The sequence below is a fragment of the Rhyacophila brunnea genome, unplaced genomic scaffold (assembly GCF_057557595.1).
Source record: "Rhyacophila brunnea isolate RB1 unplaced genomic scaffold, BYU_Rbru_1.0 scaffold_2, whole genome shotgun sequence".
Classification (NCBI taxonomy): Eukaryota; Metazoa; Arthropoda; class Insecta; order Trichoptera; family Rhyacophilidae; genus Rhyacophila; species Rhyacophila brunnea.
The window spans coordinates 7,738,054-7,754,729 of NW_028232859.1; the positions used below are offsets into that span (position 1 = coordinate 7,738,054).

The 16,676-nt window shown below is 37.1% G+C and overlaps 1 protein-coding gene across 1 annotated transcript in view; it reads right to left on the reverse strand.

The window, feature by feature from the left end:
* The window catches only part of Pdzd8 (PDZ domain containing 8), a 44,457-nt gene that overhangs the window by 4,616 nt on the left and 23,165 nt on the right, over positions 1-16,676 (reverse strand). Inside the window, exons 2-11 of the mRNA XM_085947722.1 lie at positions 10,335-10,548; positions 8,104-8,309; positions 7,142-7,336; positions 6,876-7,065; positions 5,053-5,245; positions 4,241-4,946; positions 3,239-4,056; positions 2,309-2,621; positions 1,234-1,348; positions 930-1,118 (exon numbers count right to left, since the gene is read on the reverse strand). Coding sequence (XP_085803848.1) covers positions 930-1,118; positions 1,234-1,348; positions 2,309-2,621; positions 3,239-4,056; positions 4,241-4,946; positions 5,053-5,245; positions 6,876-7,065; positions 7,142-7,336; positions 8,104-8,256 — 2,872 coding nt within the window. The 5' untranslated portion in view covers positions 8,257-8,309; positions 10,335-10,548. The remainder of the gene's footprint in view (positions 1-929; positions 1,119-1,233; positions 1,349-2,308; positions 2,622-3,238; positions 4,057-4,240; positions 4,947-5,052; positions 5,246-6,875; positions 7,066-7,141; positions 7,337-8,103; positions 8,310-10,334; positions 10,549-16,676) is intronic.

A 16,676-nucleotide genomic window follows, 5' to 3' on the forward strand; every position in this document is an offset into this window, starting at 1 on the left:
ATAAGAAAACAGATAAGGGTTTGTGATGTAATAGTGTTCTCTAAAAACCACAAATGGAAATGGGCTGGATACATAGCTCGAAAAAAGGACAACCGATGGACAAATGTAGTCATCCAGTGGTACCCAAGAGGTACAAAACGTCCGCAAAATGGATCGATGAAATGGTTAAGTACTGCGGAAGTACGTGGCAACGCAACGCACAGGACCGAGAGAAGTGAAATCAGCTTGGAGAGGGCTTCATCCAGCAGTGTATTGATTCAGACTGATGATGATGACCCTAACGATGCTATTTTTCCACCAATGATAGTTACTCTGAAATTCCCTTTATTAATATATCTTCTACTTGTCATTATTTACACATGTACCTACTTATAATCTCCACGCTCTATAAGAATATACTATTGCAGTATGTATCTATCTCATTTTTTTTATAAAAATACCTACATAATTTTACGTACTAAAATTTTTCCCTTAAACTATGACAATGGCTTTAGAATATTTTGCATTTTTCTCCTGGCAGAAAACACTAAATAACACTTAGTGTAATCAGTACCGCTGAAAAAGACAAAATGTGTTCTGGCAAAAAACACTAATTCGTTTTTTTATAAACAAATAAGAAAATAAACATAAAAAAAGAAAATTTTACTTTATTTTTTACTTTTACCTTCTTAATAAATAGTCTTTATTTTACAGTCATCATTTTTACGATTAGTTAATAAACTCATATGATAGACCATTTCAAACATTTTAAAAACTTCAAAGTCAAATTACTCGAAACTAGTATTCTCCAGTTAGTGTGTTCTGCCAGAACAGAGACAAAATGCACCCAACCTCTTAATCTCATCTGGTGGTTCACTGCCTAGGGAAAGCCAATGTTTGATCCAGTTTTGGCACATTTCATTAAAGAAATTTCAAAACAGAGTAGATACCTTCGTCTGACTTTCCAGAAGGCGTATTACTGTCTCTGTGGTGAAGCGACTCTTGCGAAACAGCCGGGGTCAAAACCGAGCCATTTTGATGATCATCTGTTCCGTCCAGATGCTCAGTCATTATGAATTCCGGACGGTGTGGTGACATATTGTGGCCGCTTGATTCTTGGGACGGCGATGTGCTGCCATCTACAAATATATGATAAAATCAATAAAATGTGAAAAGTCATCGAGATATTGTGAGATGATTATAAAATGAACATTACAATGAATTTTTCGATAAAAGACAACTTAATGGCCACACCTTGGTTGGTAGCGAGCGCTGGCTGACACCTTCCACTGCTTTGACATTTGGCTACACACTTTTTGTGACAACACATTGCGCAGTCCCTGCACTGTACGGCGTCCTTTAGCCAGATCTAATAACAATAAAAAATAGATTTATTATTAAAACAGCATATTATATAAATAAATCATAGACACTGAAAAAAAAACCTTCTTCTATACAGCCCAAAATGTATGAAATTTAAGTGAAAAAAAAGACCTCTTGTCCACTGGACATTGCATTGCAGATTCATTTGAAGAGAACTTTACACTGGTGCTATGATATTTATTTGCTTAGCGTATGAAAAGACAATTTGTCACGATGTAAGCAGCCAATGATATTACACTTTGGCATTATTATTTAATTGATATAATTATAGTCCGTATTGTTTGAAATAAACAAAATCAATCAGCACCAGTGGCGAAGGGTGGAGGTAGGCTGTTAAGATTCGCTATAAATAGTGCACACTAAGCTATGTTAGTCATATGTATTTGTTTTTATTGAATTAAGACTACAATTTACAGATGGTGTTAGTTAGTTTTTAAAAATCAATTAAACTCTGCCTAAACGAAACAATAATGGATTTGGTCTAATTTGGGCAATACGACAAAATTGTGCACAATTTTTCACTCATAGTTATTTGTTTTCGTTGGATTAAAACTACATATTACACATATTGTTGGTTCATTTTTTTAATTCATTAAGTCCTGCGTAAATCAAACTATAATAAATAAAAAATATTATTCTATCTATAAAATGCTCAAAGTTATGTATGATTTAATTGCATAATTTTAGATATTTTATAGATAGACGTGTATTTTTTGACTATTATCTATTATGGCTTGGTTTTTCAGGGTTTAATTGAATTTTTTAAATCTAACCAACATTATCTGTAAATTGTAGTCTTATTTCAATGAAAACAAATATGTATGTCTGAAAAAGTTTAATGTGCACTATTTATGGCGGATCTTAACAGCCTACCTCCACCCTTCGCCACTGATCAGCACAGATATTCCTAATCTTCAGCATCTACCGAGGAAAATGTTTTCCTAACCTTTTTACCACAGAAATCACACTGGGTACTTCTGTGAAAGTGTGTGCGCAGAAAATCATGCTGTTTCCAATCTCCCTTGCCGTGTTTGGTGGGAACGTCGTCGTGATGATTCATTTCTTCTGTGCACTCCAAGGCGATGAAGTCGCCGTCCATATTATCCTGCGGACCGATAGAGGAGCTCCGAGACTGACTCTGAAAACTGCCCCTGCCGTTATCGGGACTCGCCGACGATGACCACACGAATGACAGCAGGACGTCTCCGTAACAGAGGCAAGGTTCAAAACCGGAGTGAGTGGAAAGAGGATGTGTTTTGCTGAAAAGAAAGGTAATGATTAAATAGGATATTGTATATAATTGTATTTTAATAGATAAAATATACAAGGGAACACATTAATGTATAGTGAAGGGTGTGATCACAAATAATTATTTCTGGTGGCCGAGAGATGTACTCCAAACAAGCATGAATATCTGATAGTCTATAACTTAGTTGCATAGCCTCTCAGATTTTGTACCTCCCTCTCCCAACCTTTAGCAGTGCTAACAATAGGCACAATGTGTGTGACATTGGACTGATGAGAAGATCGCAACCTTGCGTTTGTCATATTATTCTCCCAGATTTGAGAGTAACAGGGAGAAAAAAAATAAACAATCATTTTTGTTCTATAGTGGAGAATATGGACCTCCACAGAGTGATAATGATAATAACAGTTTTCTTTCAAACCTTTGGGTGAAATAACATGTAATTTTTGCCAGATGCGGGATACAGCTCACACCCGATGGTTTCAGAGACGGGTACTCTAGCACTAGTTCACTGTCATGAGTATGACAAATAAGTAAGATAGAATAAGTACGATGATAAGATTTATTGAGTGTATAAGAAGATGGTGGTATAGTTGAATGAAAGAATTAATATATATATTATTAACGTACCTCACGGTGAGATTGACTTCAGGAGGGAGCAGAGTAAACTTTCGTACATACTTTCCGATCTTGGAACTCTTGCATTCATTTAAAACGGTCATCAGAGGAATATTCAAATAGGCCAGCAACACCTCTTCATTGCAATTGCCGTTATTTCCCCACACATTCAAATTGAGATATCGGTGATTCCTATTCAGTGCGAAGACCGCTTTTTCATCGTAGCCCAAAACCTCGCAAAGCGGCAGACATCCGGTTGCGTGCGTCAGCAGCAAGTCATTCTGCTCGTCGGCTCTAGTTTTGTACAATTCTCCACAACTGTCGATGGATATCCGCGGGTTACAGATCTTAATGTCCTTGATCTCCGACAAGTCGTCCACGGAACCTGCCATGGAAACATTCTCATCGGCGATCCTCTCAATGGTTTCCCGCTGAGCGTCGGACAGACTGGTGCTGCTCTGAGATTCCATACTGCGGCCGGTCGCTCTCCGATTTGAGTCTTTGCCGTCATCGTTCGGCGGTTTTATAACTGCCGAATTAGAGGTTTTGTCCGTACGTTTTGAGGGTGTTCCGGGACTTGAAGCGGTGGGGGTACTGCTGTTTGAACTGTCTGACGATGTTCTATTTTCGACGGAGCACCGTCTTTTCCTTAAGCCGAAACCGAATGTCATTTGGATGGTGTCCGCGTGTTTCGAGAACGAAATGATATTGGATGTAGACGTCGCTTTCGCCGGGGACTGCGAAGGGGGATCTTCATGAGTTTTACATGAAGACTTAGATTCGTGCTGGTCGGATGTTTCTGCAGCATTAGATGCAGATTTTTCAGGGTCCTATAAAAAGAAATAAAGTTTAGTACTGTGATCATTATTTGTATTGAATAAAACAGAAAGTAACTACTTTTGATGACTAATAGAAATGTTACAATACGAGATGAGAATATTAAAATTAATATGAGACACAATAATAACTGTGAACATACACTGCTAGTTCAATGGAAAGCAAAAAATGAATAACCTGTATGCTGGAATTACTATGTGCGGCTCTCAGCAAGGCTCGCCCTTCGTGGCCCACATTTCTGGCGCTCTCCAAAACTTCAGACATCTTTCTGAACGAGAAGCTGTTACTTTTCGATCTCTTTGGAGCCCCTGGCTCGGCATCCTCGCCGCTGACACCCAGCAGTTCATGTTTTGCATCTTCTCTAGATTCGTCTGAGCCGAAACACTTCTTAACTCTGCGTTCGACTCTAACTGTGAAACAGGGTCTGGCGATTCCTTTCACCGCCTTCGCCACTTGACTGGTGGTAGTCACGGTCTTGCCGTCGACGGCGATCAGAACATCTCCACGCCTCAGATCCGCTTTATACGCCGCACTCAATGGGACAATAGTTTCAACAGCCACGTAACCTTTGTTTAATTTATCATCAGAGTTGACTTGCTTAAAAACAGCACCCAATTGCTGGCTTCTTTCTTTAGTCACTACGACGTCTAAAGTAAAAGTGGAACCTTCTTCGTCCCGTCTGTAAGATATCCACGGATTTGAGTCGAGGGACATGGTACAGTAGACTCGACTGTTTGCACCCTTTTGCGAACTCCACGTGTTGGTGTACAGCCGGGTGACTTCCACAAGGGTGGCTTCGAATACTCCTTGCAGTTTGATCGAATGGTCCACGGCCGGCAAATCGAGCTGAGATGGGTCAGTCTTGGTGAAGAAAGGTTTGTATCTGTTAAGAATTAAGATAATATAATGATTGTAATATGTAATACAAAATAATAGGAAATTGCTCTTCTAAATCATGTAATCACTTTATTCTTCTATTTTGATATTACCTGATGGTATAGTTGGGCAGGGTATGTCTCCTCTGAAGTGCTCTTCGTGCGTGCGCTTGAATGAGTGCGGCCAAACGGCCTTTCAGAGGCCGAGCCCTCAGATCCAACCTCGGAGGGGTCAAGAATGACAGAGACCAATGAGTGTAGGGTTCGCGGGTGAATCTTACGCGGGCTCGTCCAGACAGTTGCTCCACTGGGATAAACAAAAAAGTAATTATATCAATTGGACTGACGTTTTATTTATTTATTTATTTATTTGAAAAAGACACGTTGAGTACATAACAAATTATTAATTCAGGACGTTCACAACATGACATTTAGAATAAAAATTACAAGTAATCAGTTAGGAAAATCAGAAAAAACAAAGTGGAGGAAAAAAAGAAAGCAAAAATAGTTTTATACAAAAGAAATAAAATTTAAGAAAACAACAATGATTCAAAAAATACAAATTAAACAATAAAATAGAATTTAAAAAACAGAATATATAATGGATCGCCAAAAATATCTACATCTCTAGGGAGTGCATTGACCAACCGCACAGCCCTCGCTATTGGTGCCTGGTGAGCCTGACATGAGGAAACAGCTTTCACCCAAAATAGGTCATGGCTGCGACCACGCATGTAATTGACGGGTGTGTAAAAATTTAAATTTTCTAGAATATCGGGATTGAAAATTATACCACGTGAGAGCAGGGAAAAATGCTTTAAGAGCAGAAGTGACCTACGAGCTTCAAGAGAATGAAAGGCGAGCATGCCTTGAAGAAAGTTAGTCGGAAAATACTCGTTTGAGAAGGTGTCAAAAGGAAAATAATTATAAACTTTAAAATAGAGATGACGAAGAAATTTTTTCTGAACACGCTCTAAAACAAGCTTATAGGAAACTTCATAAGGACTCCAGATGATGGAGCCATACTCAAGAATACTCCGTACTAACGACACATAGAGTGTACGTAAAACAGTTGGATTCTTGAATGACTTGGCTTGTCTCATGACGAATCCTAGAAGCTTGCTCGCACGCAATGCCGTAGAAGTGATGTGCGAGCGAAATGATAAACGTGAGTCAAACAATATGCCAAGGTCTTTAATTTCTGATTGACGGTTCAGTAATCTATTTGACAATTTTTATCAAAATGTAAAAAAAAATAACATGTATCTACAATGTCTTGAAATGAAATATTGATATATTTCAAGTTACAAAAACATACATATTCTATCAAGAAGTCTAATGTCATAAATAATGTGGTTCTTTTATTTTTATGCTTCCCAAACTCATAGGTCGCGGACCTGGAGTCCGCAAGGCTTCTGTTGGGCCTGCGAAATGTTTCAGTAGAACTGCAAGTATTTATTTATGAATATTTTGTACAATAATTATGTAGACTCTGATTTCTATAAGCTGGCGTACATGTCATCGCGTCGCATTGACGATGGAGTTGGCGGGGGGCGGACGTAATGCAGTGTTAAGATGCTGAAGCGGGAGGAATTTAGGAATTTAGTTCCACTAGTTCATAAAAGAACCGTGATGACGTGTACGCTAGCTTATAGAGATCGGTCTCTATGTACCTATATATTTAAATTTGTCAGATAAGAACACATTATGCAAACTTTTTATTAATATATTTATATTGACCGAAAGTAATACTATCAAAAGAAGAACTGAATGCATAATATGCATGGGTAACAATATTAAAAGCCAATTAATATTTTGGCTATATCTAAAACACCTATGAAAACCTCTGATGAGATTATAGAACTAACAAAAATTTGTTGATTGCAGTTTAAAGCATCAAATTGAAATACCAAGTCAGACAAAAAAGAGAATCTCACCTTCAATATCCAAGCAGGCGGTTTTCCCTAAAAGCATTCCAGCGTCGACAGCAAGCCTGAACCCACCAGAATAATCGATATCCAACAACAAATCCAAAGTTCGAAGTCTCCCCCCGGGTCCTGTTTCAGCATGCTCCACCCCCGCCCATCGAACGCGAGGCGCCGCATCACCCGTGGCCACGCTGCGAACCTGTAGGGATTCATCAGGTTAATGGACATGACAACAAACGTAATTTGAATTGAGATCTAATTGTATGAGAGATTACCGTGAGGGATTCAAAGAATTTTCCAGACGTAGTCCTGGTGAGCAAGTCCACCATCTCTTGGTGCAGCTTCCGATGGAGCCAGGCCAGCGGAGCGGGGGCATGTTTCAACTCTTGAAAGAGGAACTGCAGCGTGAGACTCACTGCCGCCGCGCAGTCTCCTCCTTCTGATGATATGCCCATCTCATTTAGGATCTCCTGTGGAGTACAAAAATGTTATCACTTTCCCACCTTACTATCGGTTAAGATGACTACGTAGATAACTAGATAAGTAATGCATCTCGCATTTGATGATAAAATACATCACATCACCATGTTGGATCCAAAAGGGATCATGTCGGCCTCCACAGAATGGAGGTTGTATTAACAGACTTTTGTTTTTATGAGAATTGTATGTCAGCCACTTGCAGAACCTATTAGGTCCATACTCTGACTCCATATACACGTTGAAAACATGTGAATATTGCCAGACCCGGGATTCGAACCTGGGACCCAGGCCACTATAAGTCAACACATTACCACTCGGCTATCGTGGAGTCATAGAATAAAATAGAATTAGCAGATTATTTTACAAAGCTAAATGAAACTTCATATATCAGAATCGCCTTATTTATTACAATGGATATTAAATGAATTCAATTTGTGAGGTCTTATTTTCAACTAATATAATATATCCATACCTGAGAGTCAGTGTATCGTATGTCCAAAAAGAATACATTTGGGAAAATTCAATTATAAATTTGTTAACTGTCCGATGTCTATGGACTTACAGCTTTTTGGCTTTATGAGTTTTAGAGTTTTGTATGAATAGACATTGAAAGACAATAATATGATACTTGAGGTACAAAATCAGTACTTAAAAATTTTTCTGCAATATTTTAACTAGACACTGGTTCTGAGGTACAAATAATTATAATGGCAGCCAATGGGTTCAATGAATGTATTGAGTATATAAAGACTATCACCTTGGGCAGTTGACAATCCCCAGGGGGCGGAAGAGGCGGGGCCGGATTCCCTTCCGGCGCTCCTCCTATATACCAGGCGATCAAGACGCCTTGGACAACGAGTAAAATGAAGGCACCCAACGCCAGACAGATGAGGCACATCAGCCAATCCATTTTCAGTCTCGGTTTTGATCCGTCTCCTTTTGGCAATAGAGAAAGTCTGTAATCTATAAAATCACCACTAGTTATTTCACTCATAAAATATATGAATAAGCTACTGACGGTGGATGTAAATAATGTTTGTTTGTTTTATCAAATACAAAAGTCAGGTAAGTCAGGGGAGTATGCCTGATGGGGGAAGACACCAAAGCTCAATTAAATTATTCGTCCATCGCTAGATATCGGTGTAGCAATCATTTTTAGGATCGGTTATTAGTACCGGAGAATACATGCTAGGCGTTGGTCCTGTTAAATTTTAAATTAAAAAAATACGCTTATAAAACGAGGCAAGTACCCATTTTTTTGGTGGTACACTTAATATCGAAAATTTACACATTAATTCAAAATATTCTCAGCATGAAGATTTGATTTGATTCATGGTTAAGTTCAGTTTCATTGAATAATACACTATGTTCGGCAACACATTTTATTATTTGAGGTTATCTTGCACACCGGCGTTATTTTACTTCTGTCCTTGGCATCTAACCCCTACAAATGGGGGAAGATGCCATTTCGAATATTTTTAGTCATTCACTATCTCAGTTTTTAGTATTTTGCAAAGCCTCATCTTTAATCATTATTGCATTAACATTGAAACGTATATCTGTAATTGAAAAAAATAATATAAAAATTCTATATTGTAGTATTGTAGCGTAATTAGCCTTTCTGATGTGAGTGAATTGAGTGATGAAGAAAACTATTGCGCCATTTGCAAGGGATATCACTTTGATAAAGAAGGCCCTACAGTTGATTGGATTGCATGTGTAAGATGCCAACAATGGCTACATGCAACAAGCATGTCCACTCCGGACATTTGCAACTTGTGTACGTCTTAATTTTTTTTGGTTTGTGGCATCTTTCCCCAACACAGTGCGGGAAGATGGCATTTTTAGTTTTTCTAGTTTTTATATTTTTTTATTTTGTTCCAGTTAATTTTTTAATGGAATTGCTGCTAAATATTATAATAAAGTGTTTATCAGTAATCCGTCAAAGTAAAAATTAGGTATATTCCCCCGACTTACCTTAAATATTTATCTCAAATTTGACATTTTAATATAAATATACAGCAAAATCCACGGCATCTGAATATCTTCTTGCTCCCTTATTTAAACATCGTACGCAGTACCGCTCATGTGGATCTTACCATAGAGTGCAGCAATATAATCACATAGGAGCAAAGAAGGGATTGGCCATTCAACTATATAAAAGACTGCCTGACCTTCAGTTATCAATGAGTTCAGCTCAGTCAAATATCTAGCTCGTCTAGTTCAGTCGCCAGTCGAGCAAGCTAGTCGACTGAACTATGTACATGATCAGACTCGCCATGCGAATTATACTATACCCGCCATAAATCAGTGGCAAAGGATGGAGGTAGGCTGCAGAGATCCGACAAAAATAGCACACACTAAACTTTGTCAGTCATACTTATTTGTATAATAAAGAATACAAATTGCAGATGGTGTTGGTTAATTTTTATAATTCAATTAAACCTTGCCTAATCCAAATTATCATAGATAAAAAATATTCTTCTATCTATGAAATATCTGATATTATGCCATTTAATTATACAGATATTTTAAAAATAGAAAAATACTTATCTATCCATTATGGTTCGATTTAGGCAGCGCTTAATTGAATTTCAAAAATTAACCAACACCAACTGCAATTTGTATTCTATTTGTGTTCAATGAAAACAAATTAGTATGACTGATAAAGTGTGCGCTATTTTTGTCAGATCTACACATCCTACCTCCACTCTTTGCCACTGTCATGTATTAATTGTCATTGTAAACTTTAATAAACCACACCAAGTTCGATTATAACCCACAGCAAAACTAATAAGAGACGAACGAAGAAATCTACCCTGTACCCCATAGAAATATTATTTTATTCTGTGTCTTGATTTTGTCTCGTTACATTCGAATAAAATAAAAATAACATAATTAACGATCAATGCCATATGGTTTCCAAGTAACTCCGGTTTAGTTATGAGAGAAAGAATTAAGTAAGTAGGTATATAATTTGAAACATACCTCTGGCCCCTGTTGGGGCTTTGCAATCAAGATATTGTCATTTTAACGAAAGAAATATTCTTCAATAGCCGAGTTTACGGACATGATTGATGATATTGGCAACTCTGCGATGTCCATATTTCAAATAATGTCCCCATTGTGGAAATAATAATCAGGAATAAATATTTCAGTGTTGATGGTGTTGATTTTTCTTCAATGGTTCACTGAATATTTTCTGAAAATAAAAATAGTATTCATGTATCGCTTAGTAAAGAAGCTTAGAAAAAGTTTAAATAGATAATGTAGTCTGGCATGTCCAACACGTCGATCGCAAGATGGGTTTTGGTCGATCGTAGGCACCATAGGTAGAGTTGGGTTTCGGGAATTTCCCGACGCGGAATTCTCGAGAAATTTTTGAGATTTTCTATCCCGAATCTCGAGAATTGAAATTTTTAACATTTCGGGAAATCCGGGTTCTCGAGAATCTTTTCTCGGGATTCGGGATTTCTTTATTATCAAATATTAATTGAAAAAACGATTTTCTATATGAAAAAAGTGGACAGGAAACACAAAACGTTCAAAGACTGATCGGGGCATTTAACACAATTAAGCCAACGTAAACTCAAAATGAGCGCAATTTTTGAAACATCAGGGAATTTTGTGTCTCAAAGGCGTAGGTACGCCATTGTCATACGCAGCGATTGAAAGTCTGGGTTTTTTGAGTTTCTACACTGATTTAAAATTTTTTTAAAGGTTTTTTTTTAAAATTCCCGATATCTCGAAAATTCCTTTCTGGAAATCCCGAATCTCGAGAATTCAAAATTTCATCATTTCGGGAATTCCCGAATCTCGAGATTGAGATTTTCTCGGGAAATACCCAACTCTAACCATACGTATTGAGTCGTGAAAATGTAAAAAGCAAGTACAGTTGTAATATACATAATATGATTTTATTGAGATTTTGAAGGAATATGATTAACCATTACTTTTTAGGGGCAGTATTTCAATTTTCACCTGTTCGAGCTGAGTGCCATTGATGAGGATCTCTTTTTGGCCTGCAAAGCAGTTGAACATGACTTTCGTCTTTGAAACAACAGGTGAAAAGCTACATCTATCTGGGACAACAAGTATCTATAGATGGATGTATATTTGATGAAATTGTTCGCAGAGTAAAGCTAGGCTGGAGTGCTTTTGGCCGCCTGAATAATGTCTTCAAAAGTGACCTTCCACTGTGCCTAAAGCGCAAAGTGTTCAACCAGTGTGTGCTTCCCGTGATGACATATGCGTGTGAAACATGGACCCTAAGTAAAAGAGAGATCCAGAAACTTAGAGTAGCACAACGTGGTATGGAGAGGTGCATGCTGGGCATAACGCGAAAGGACAAAAAGAGGAATGAGTGGATAAGGAAGCAGACAAGGGTTTGCGATGTAATAGAGTTTATTAAAAGCCTTAAATGGAGATGGGCTGGACACATAGCTCGAAGAAGAGACAATCGTTGGACAAATCTAGTCATCCAGTGGTATCCAAGAAGTACAAAACGTCCACAAGGTAGACCTAGAGGCCGCTGGATCGATGAAATGATAAAGTTCTGCGGAAGTACGTGGCAACGCAATGCACAGGACCGAGAGAAGTGGAAGCAACTTGAAGAGGCCTTCATCCAGCAGTGGATAGATTCAGGCTGATGATGATGATGATGATGATTTCAATTTTGTTGCATTTACTGTAAAAACATAACACTTTTTTGAACTGGATTCAATTATATTTTGAATAACAGAAAATATTACTTTTGGTTTGTCTTTACTGGTCTTTGTTCATTTATTATCAAACATCATACTTTTGTATCTTGAAGATAAATATTTATAAAAATAATTAATAATAAGGACACTGATAACGAATGCAGTTAATTATAGTAAAGTTAATACACAGCAAATTAATACAATAAAAAAAGTTAAAAACCTTATTACCTAAACATATTTATACCTGATCCTTTGCTTAGGTAATAGGATAGTGCCTGAACATGCCCAAAGGCGAAACTGGGGTCCCAAAAAATTACTCAAATGACAGTACAAAACTCAAATCGATTAGAATATAAATATTTATCTTTTCCATTGATAGTTGATTATTTTTGCTTGTATAAATTCTTATCGATGGTTTGAAATTTTTAATCTTTCTATAAGGTGTTGAAACCTGGACTCCTAGAAAATCCGATAGGAAGAGAATCGTCACGTTCGGCCATTTTTGGCTTAAACCTCTTTCAACCACCTGCAAGAGACACATTCTTCAATTCTTCAGTCACATAGTTAAGTCTTTCAGCGCTAAAGACGCGCTATGCGCGTGGCCATTAGATAGTACTTTCACTGCTAACGAGTTAATTGCCACATTTAATTATCATACTAATTGCTTCAAGCCAGGCGTGTCTTTAGCAGTGACCGTGTTGTGGTAATTAACTAGTCAGCAGTGAACGAGTTAATAGAGCTGCGAGTAGCCTGGAGAAGAATGTGATAGGTGGCGTCGAAAGAAGGAGGTCCCGAGGGTGTGTGCCTTCTGGATGGACCGACTGAATTTCAATGAAGGAAGCAACAAGATCAACGCTGGATCACTGGAAGGAGATTGTTAGAAATGCCTGTAATTTCACTGATCACTATCCGTAATAGTGAGACAAGACAAAGGTTTAACAAAGGTTCTTTGGGTTAGCAACGGCGTCGATTTTTTTATGACGCCATTGATTCGTCAGAAGATTTAAAATGGGGCCTCGAAACAGTTCAAACCAGGCATAAAATTATTCGATTATGCTAAACGCTTTAAAAAAATCACAAATTGATTTGCAATATTACCCAAAGCATGACAAAATAACTTCACTATATAACTAAAACGGGTCTCGAACCGAACCATGCATGCATCAAATTTATTTTTAAGGTTTATTCAAGAACGTTATTTAACAGATAAAGACCAAACTTCATATGAATAAAAATAATTGAAATTCATGGTTTTTATTTTATTATTTATCGTGGGGGGGAGGCTTAAAATCAGTCAGTGCGTCGGGCCTCCACGTCCTTAAACCCGCCACTGGTTGAGAACACGTGCCGTAGAACAGGTTTTATTTAACGTTTTTGTCATCAGCTCGATTCGAACTTGCTTAATTGCCCATTTCTTGCGGCATTAGCGATCGCGACTTTTTTTATAGGAAGCGAAATGAAACGTTATTACTTTTGTTACAGGTGTTCCTAGTCGCTAGAGCGTTAAATCGGCATTAAGCTAGTGAATTACCTGACTAATTACTATTCGCCGGCACGAACCAACTACTCGCCTAAATTAATATCCTATCATTTACGTAATTTGCAAGGACGAGATGCGGCCAGCAAAATGGCGAAACATCACGACAATGTAGACGTAATGTTTGCTGTATAAACACAAATACGCCCACTTACTAGATTTATGAACAATAGGCCGAAATAGGGGTTGTCAAACAGTGATTCGTAACTCCTCAATCTAAAATATACCAATATTATGTAATAAACTATTTCTTTCATTCTACGAATAATTCACAATATTTGAAAATAAGAATTATAACGTACTTGCACTTGCTAATAATAAGTGCAAGTAAAGTATCTTCCACGTAACTTTGCAATTGTACACAGTGAAAAGATTTGTGTGTAATACGCACTGCGTATTAGTGTATTAGTAAATGCCAGGCGCCTGATTGGCTGATTTCATCAAATAATTCAAATTAATTCAAAAAAATATATTCCAAATTGCAAGGTTACGTGGAGGGTAGTATACGTTATAACTAAAATTTTGAGTTATCGGTTAGTAATTATAGCACTTAATTGACACCTTGATTTAAAACACAAAAACCGATAGCCAACATTAATGCAATTTGATAAGCATTTTATGTAGGAACTACTGGTTAAATTCATCGTAAATAAGTATGATGCCCGTAAATTAATTGGTAAAGCACATAGGCATGAATCCAGTTCTTACAGGTAGAGTTGGGTATTTCCCGAGAAAATCTCAATCTCGAGATTCGGGATTTCCTGAAAAGAATTCTCGAGATATCGAGAAAATTAAAAAAAAAACTGTAATAAATCCTAAAATCAGTGTAAAAACAGACAAATTTCAAAAAAATATGTTTTTTTTATTGAAGTAAGAAAACATACAAATAGAAGTAGAAAAACAAAAAATATTTAAAACATTACTTATTAAAATAGGATTTCAAAAAACACAGACCGTCAATGGCTGCGTCTGACAATCGCGTATGTTTTTGAGACACAAAATTTCCTGATGTTGAAAAATTGCGCTCATTTTGAGTCGACGTTGGCTTAATTGTGTTAAATGCCCCGTCAGTTTCGTTTTTTCGTTTAATTAATATTTTTAATATTTTTTTCAATTAATATTTGATAATAAAGAAATGCCGAATCTCGAGAAAAGATTCTCCAAATCAGGGATTCCCCGAAATCTTAAAATTTTAAATTCTCGAGATTCAGGATGGAAAATTTCGAAAATTTCTCGAGAACTCCTGTCGGGAAATTCCGAATCCCAACTCTAGTTACAGGCTCAAGTCCCATCGGGCGTCGTATTTTTCCAGTAGGAATATATCTGAGATGTTTTCAAATTATGTATATTCATATTATGTACTTATGAATACGATTTTCGGTATTTCTCACCCGTCACCTCTTATCGTAACAAAATCTTTAACCTTCTGTCTAAATAATGTCACACCTTTTTCGTTAAAAAATATTTGATGAAAATTGTTGATTTCAGTAATTATATTATTCTTCACATTTCCCTCAACCACCTCTAAACCCTTCGTTACAAATCATCAGATTATATAATATAGTATAATACGGCCTTTCCCCTTAGGACGTCACGTCATAATATATTATGAACGGCTACTGTCGCTTTCAATAAGGGAACAAATGAAAATACCTTCTGGTGATTCTGTACATTTTCGCTGACTTTTTCGATAAGCGTATTCAAAAAAAAAAATGAAACAAAATGTTTATTTATTTTAGTAAAATATGTAGGTAAATATCATAAAATATAAATAAATAATTATATAAAATAAAATAAAAAAGGGCGATGCATGAGTAGTTGTTATTTGGGGAGGTTTTCACCCACTAGGTACCCCGTTTACACGTGCATGGATTTACTGCTGACAGTGCGTATTATCGCGGCCATAACAAGAGAATGCACGTGTAAAACGTATTGTCATGCAAGTTGCAAGATTGCATGCATGCAACAAGTTCGGAAGCTTCTGAGTTTTCATGCGACAGTTGGGGTTTTTTCGATCTACGCTTGCGCAGTAGAACGATAGTGGCGAACCTGCCTTCTAAAAAACGAACTGCACCGCGTAGACTCATTTTTATGACCTGTCAAATAGTACTATAAAATGACAACATTGCGTCTCGGACTCTTGAAGAAAGAGATTGGAGAGACAGTCAGCACTTTTAATCGTAAACAGTTGGTATCACGATAGTTTAAAATACTAACTATTGCTGCAAATAAATCAATGCACGTGTACAGGCGCTATAAGAAATAATGGGCAAGAATAATAAGAATAATAACAAAAATTTGAAGAGGTAGGTAGACGGTTGAACTATATAAGAATAACTATTTGACTAGTGATTCACGCAAAGTTTATAAGTGTTTCATAGTATTTTGATCTGCGCAGTAGGTACTCATGATAGTTAAGACAAGGTCAAAAATCTTATAATTTTACAATTAATTCTGCACTATAATTGTGTCGAAAAAGTAATAAAAAATTACTATATCTAAATCTCAGCGAGGTAAGACGACAAGGAGACGATATCGTCAATCTCCACAGCGGACATGTACTCTGTTATAATGGGACTAAGACCGGACGCACAAGCGGTGTCGGATTTTTAATCCACAGACTCTGGAAAGATCGCATAGTTGAATTTGATTTCTCCTCAGATAGAGTAGCAAGTTTAACACTTCAGCTCAGCAAAAGATACCAGATTCTGCTTTTGCAAGTTTATGCGCCCACTCAAAACTCACCAGATGAAAAAGTGGAGGAGCTATATGAAGAAATCAGTACGTTGAAAAAATAAACGGAAATGTTACTTCACTACCATCATGGGAGACTTTTATGCACGAATCGGATCTCAACACCAGGATGATGTAGCGGTCGGGCACTTCGGACATGGCACCAGGGATGGCCGAGGAGACATGTTAGTGGAGTTTGCGGAAAACCACAATCTCTACATCATGAACTCATTCTTCAAAAAGAAGCCTTCTCGAAAATGGACATGGCGAAGCCCAACAAAACGAACCAGCGAAATCGACTACATCCTCACCAACAAGAAGGATATTTTTCTAGACTGCACAGTCATTAACAAATTT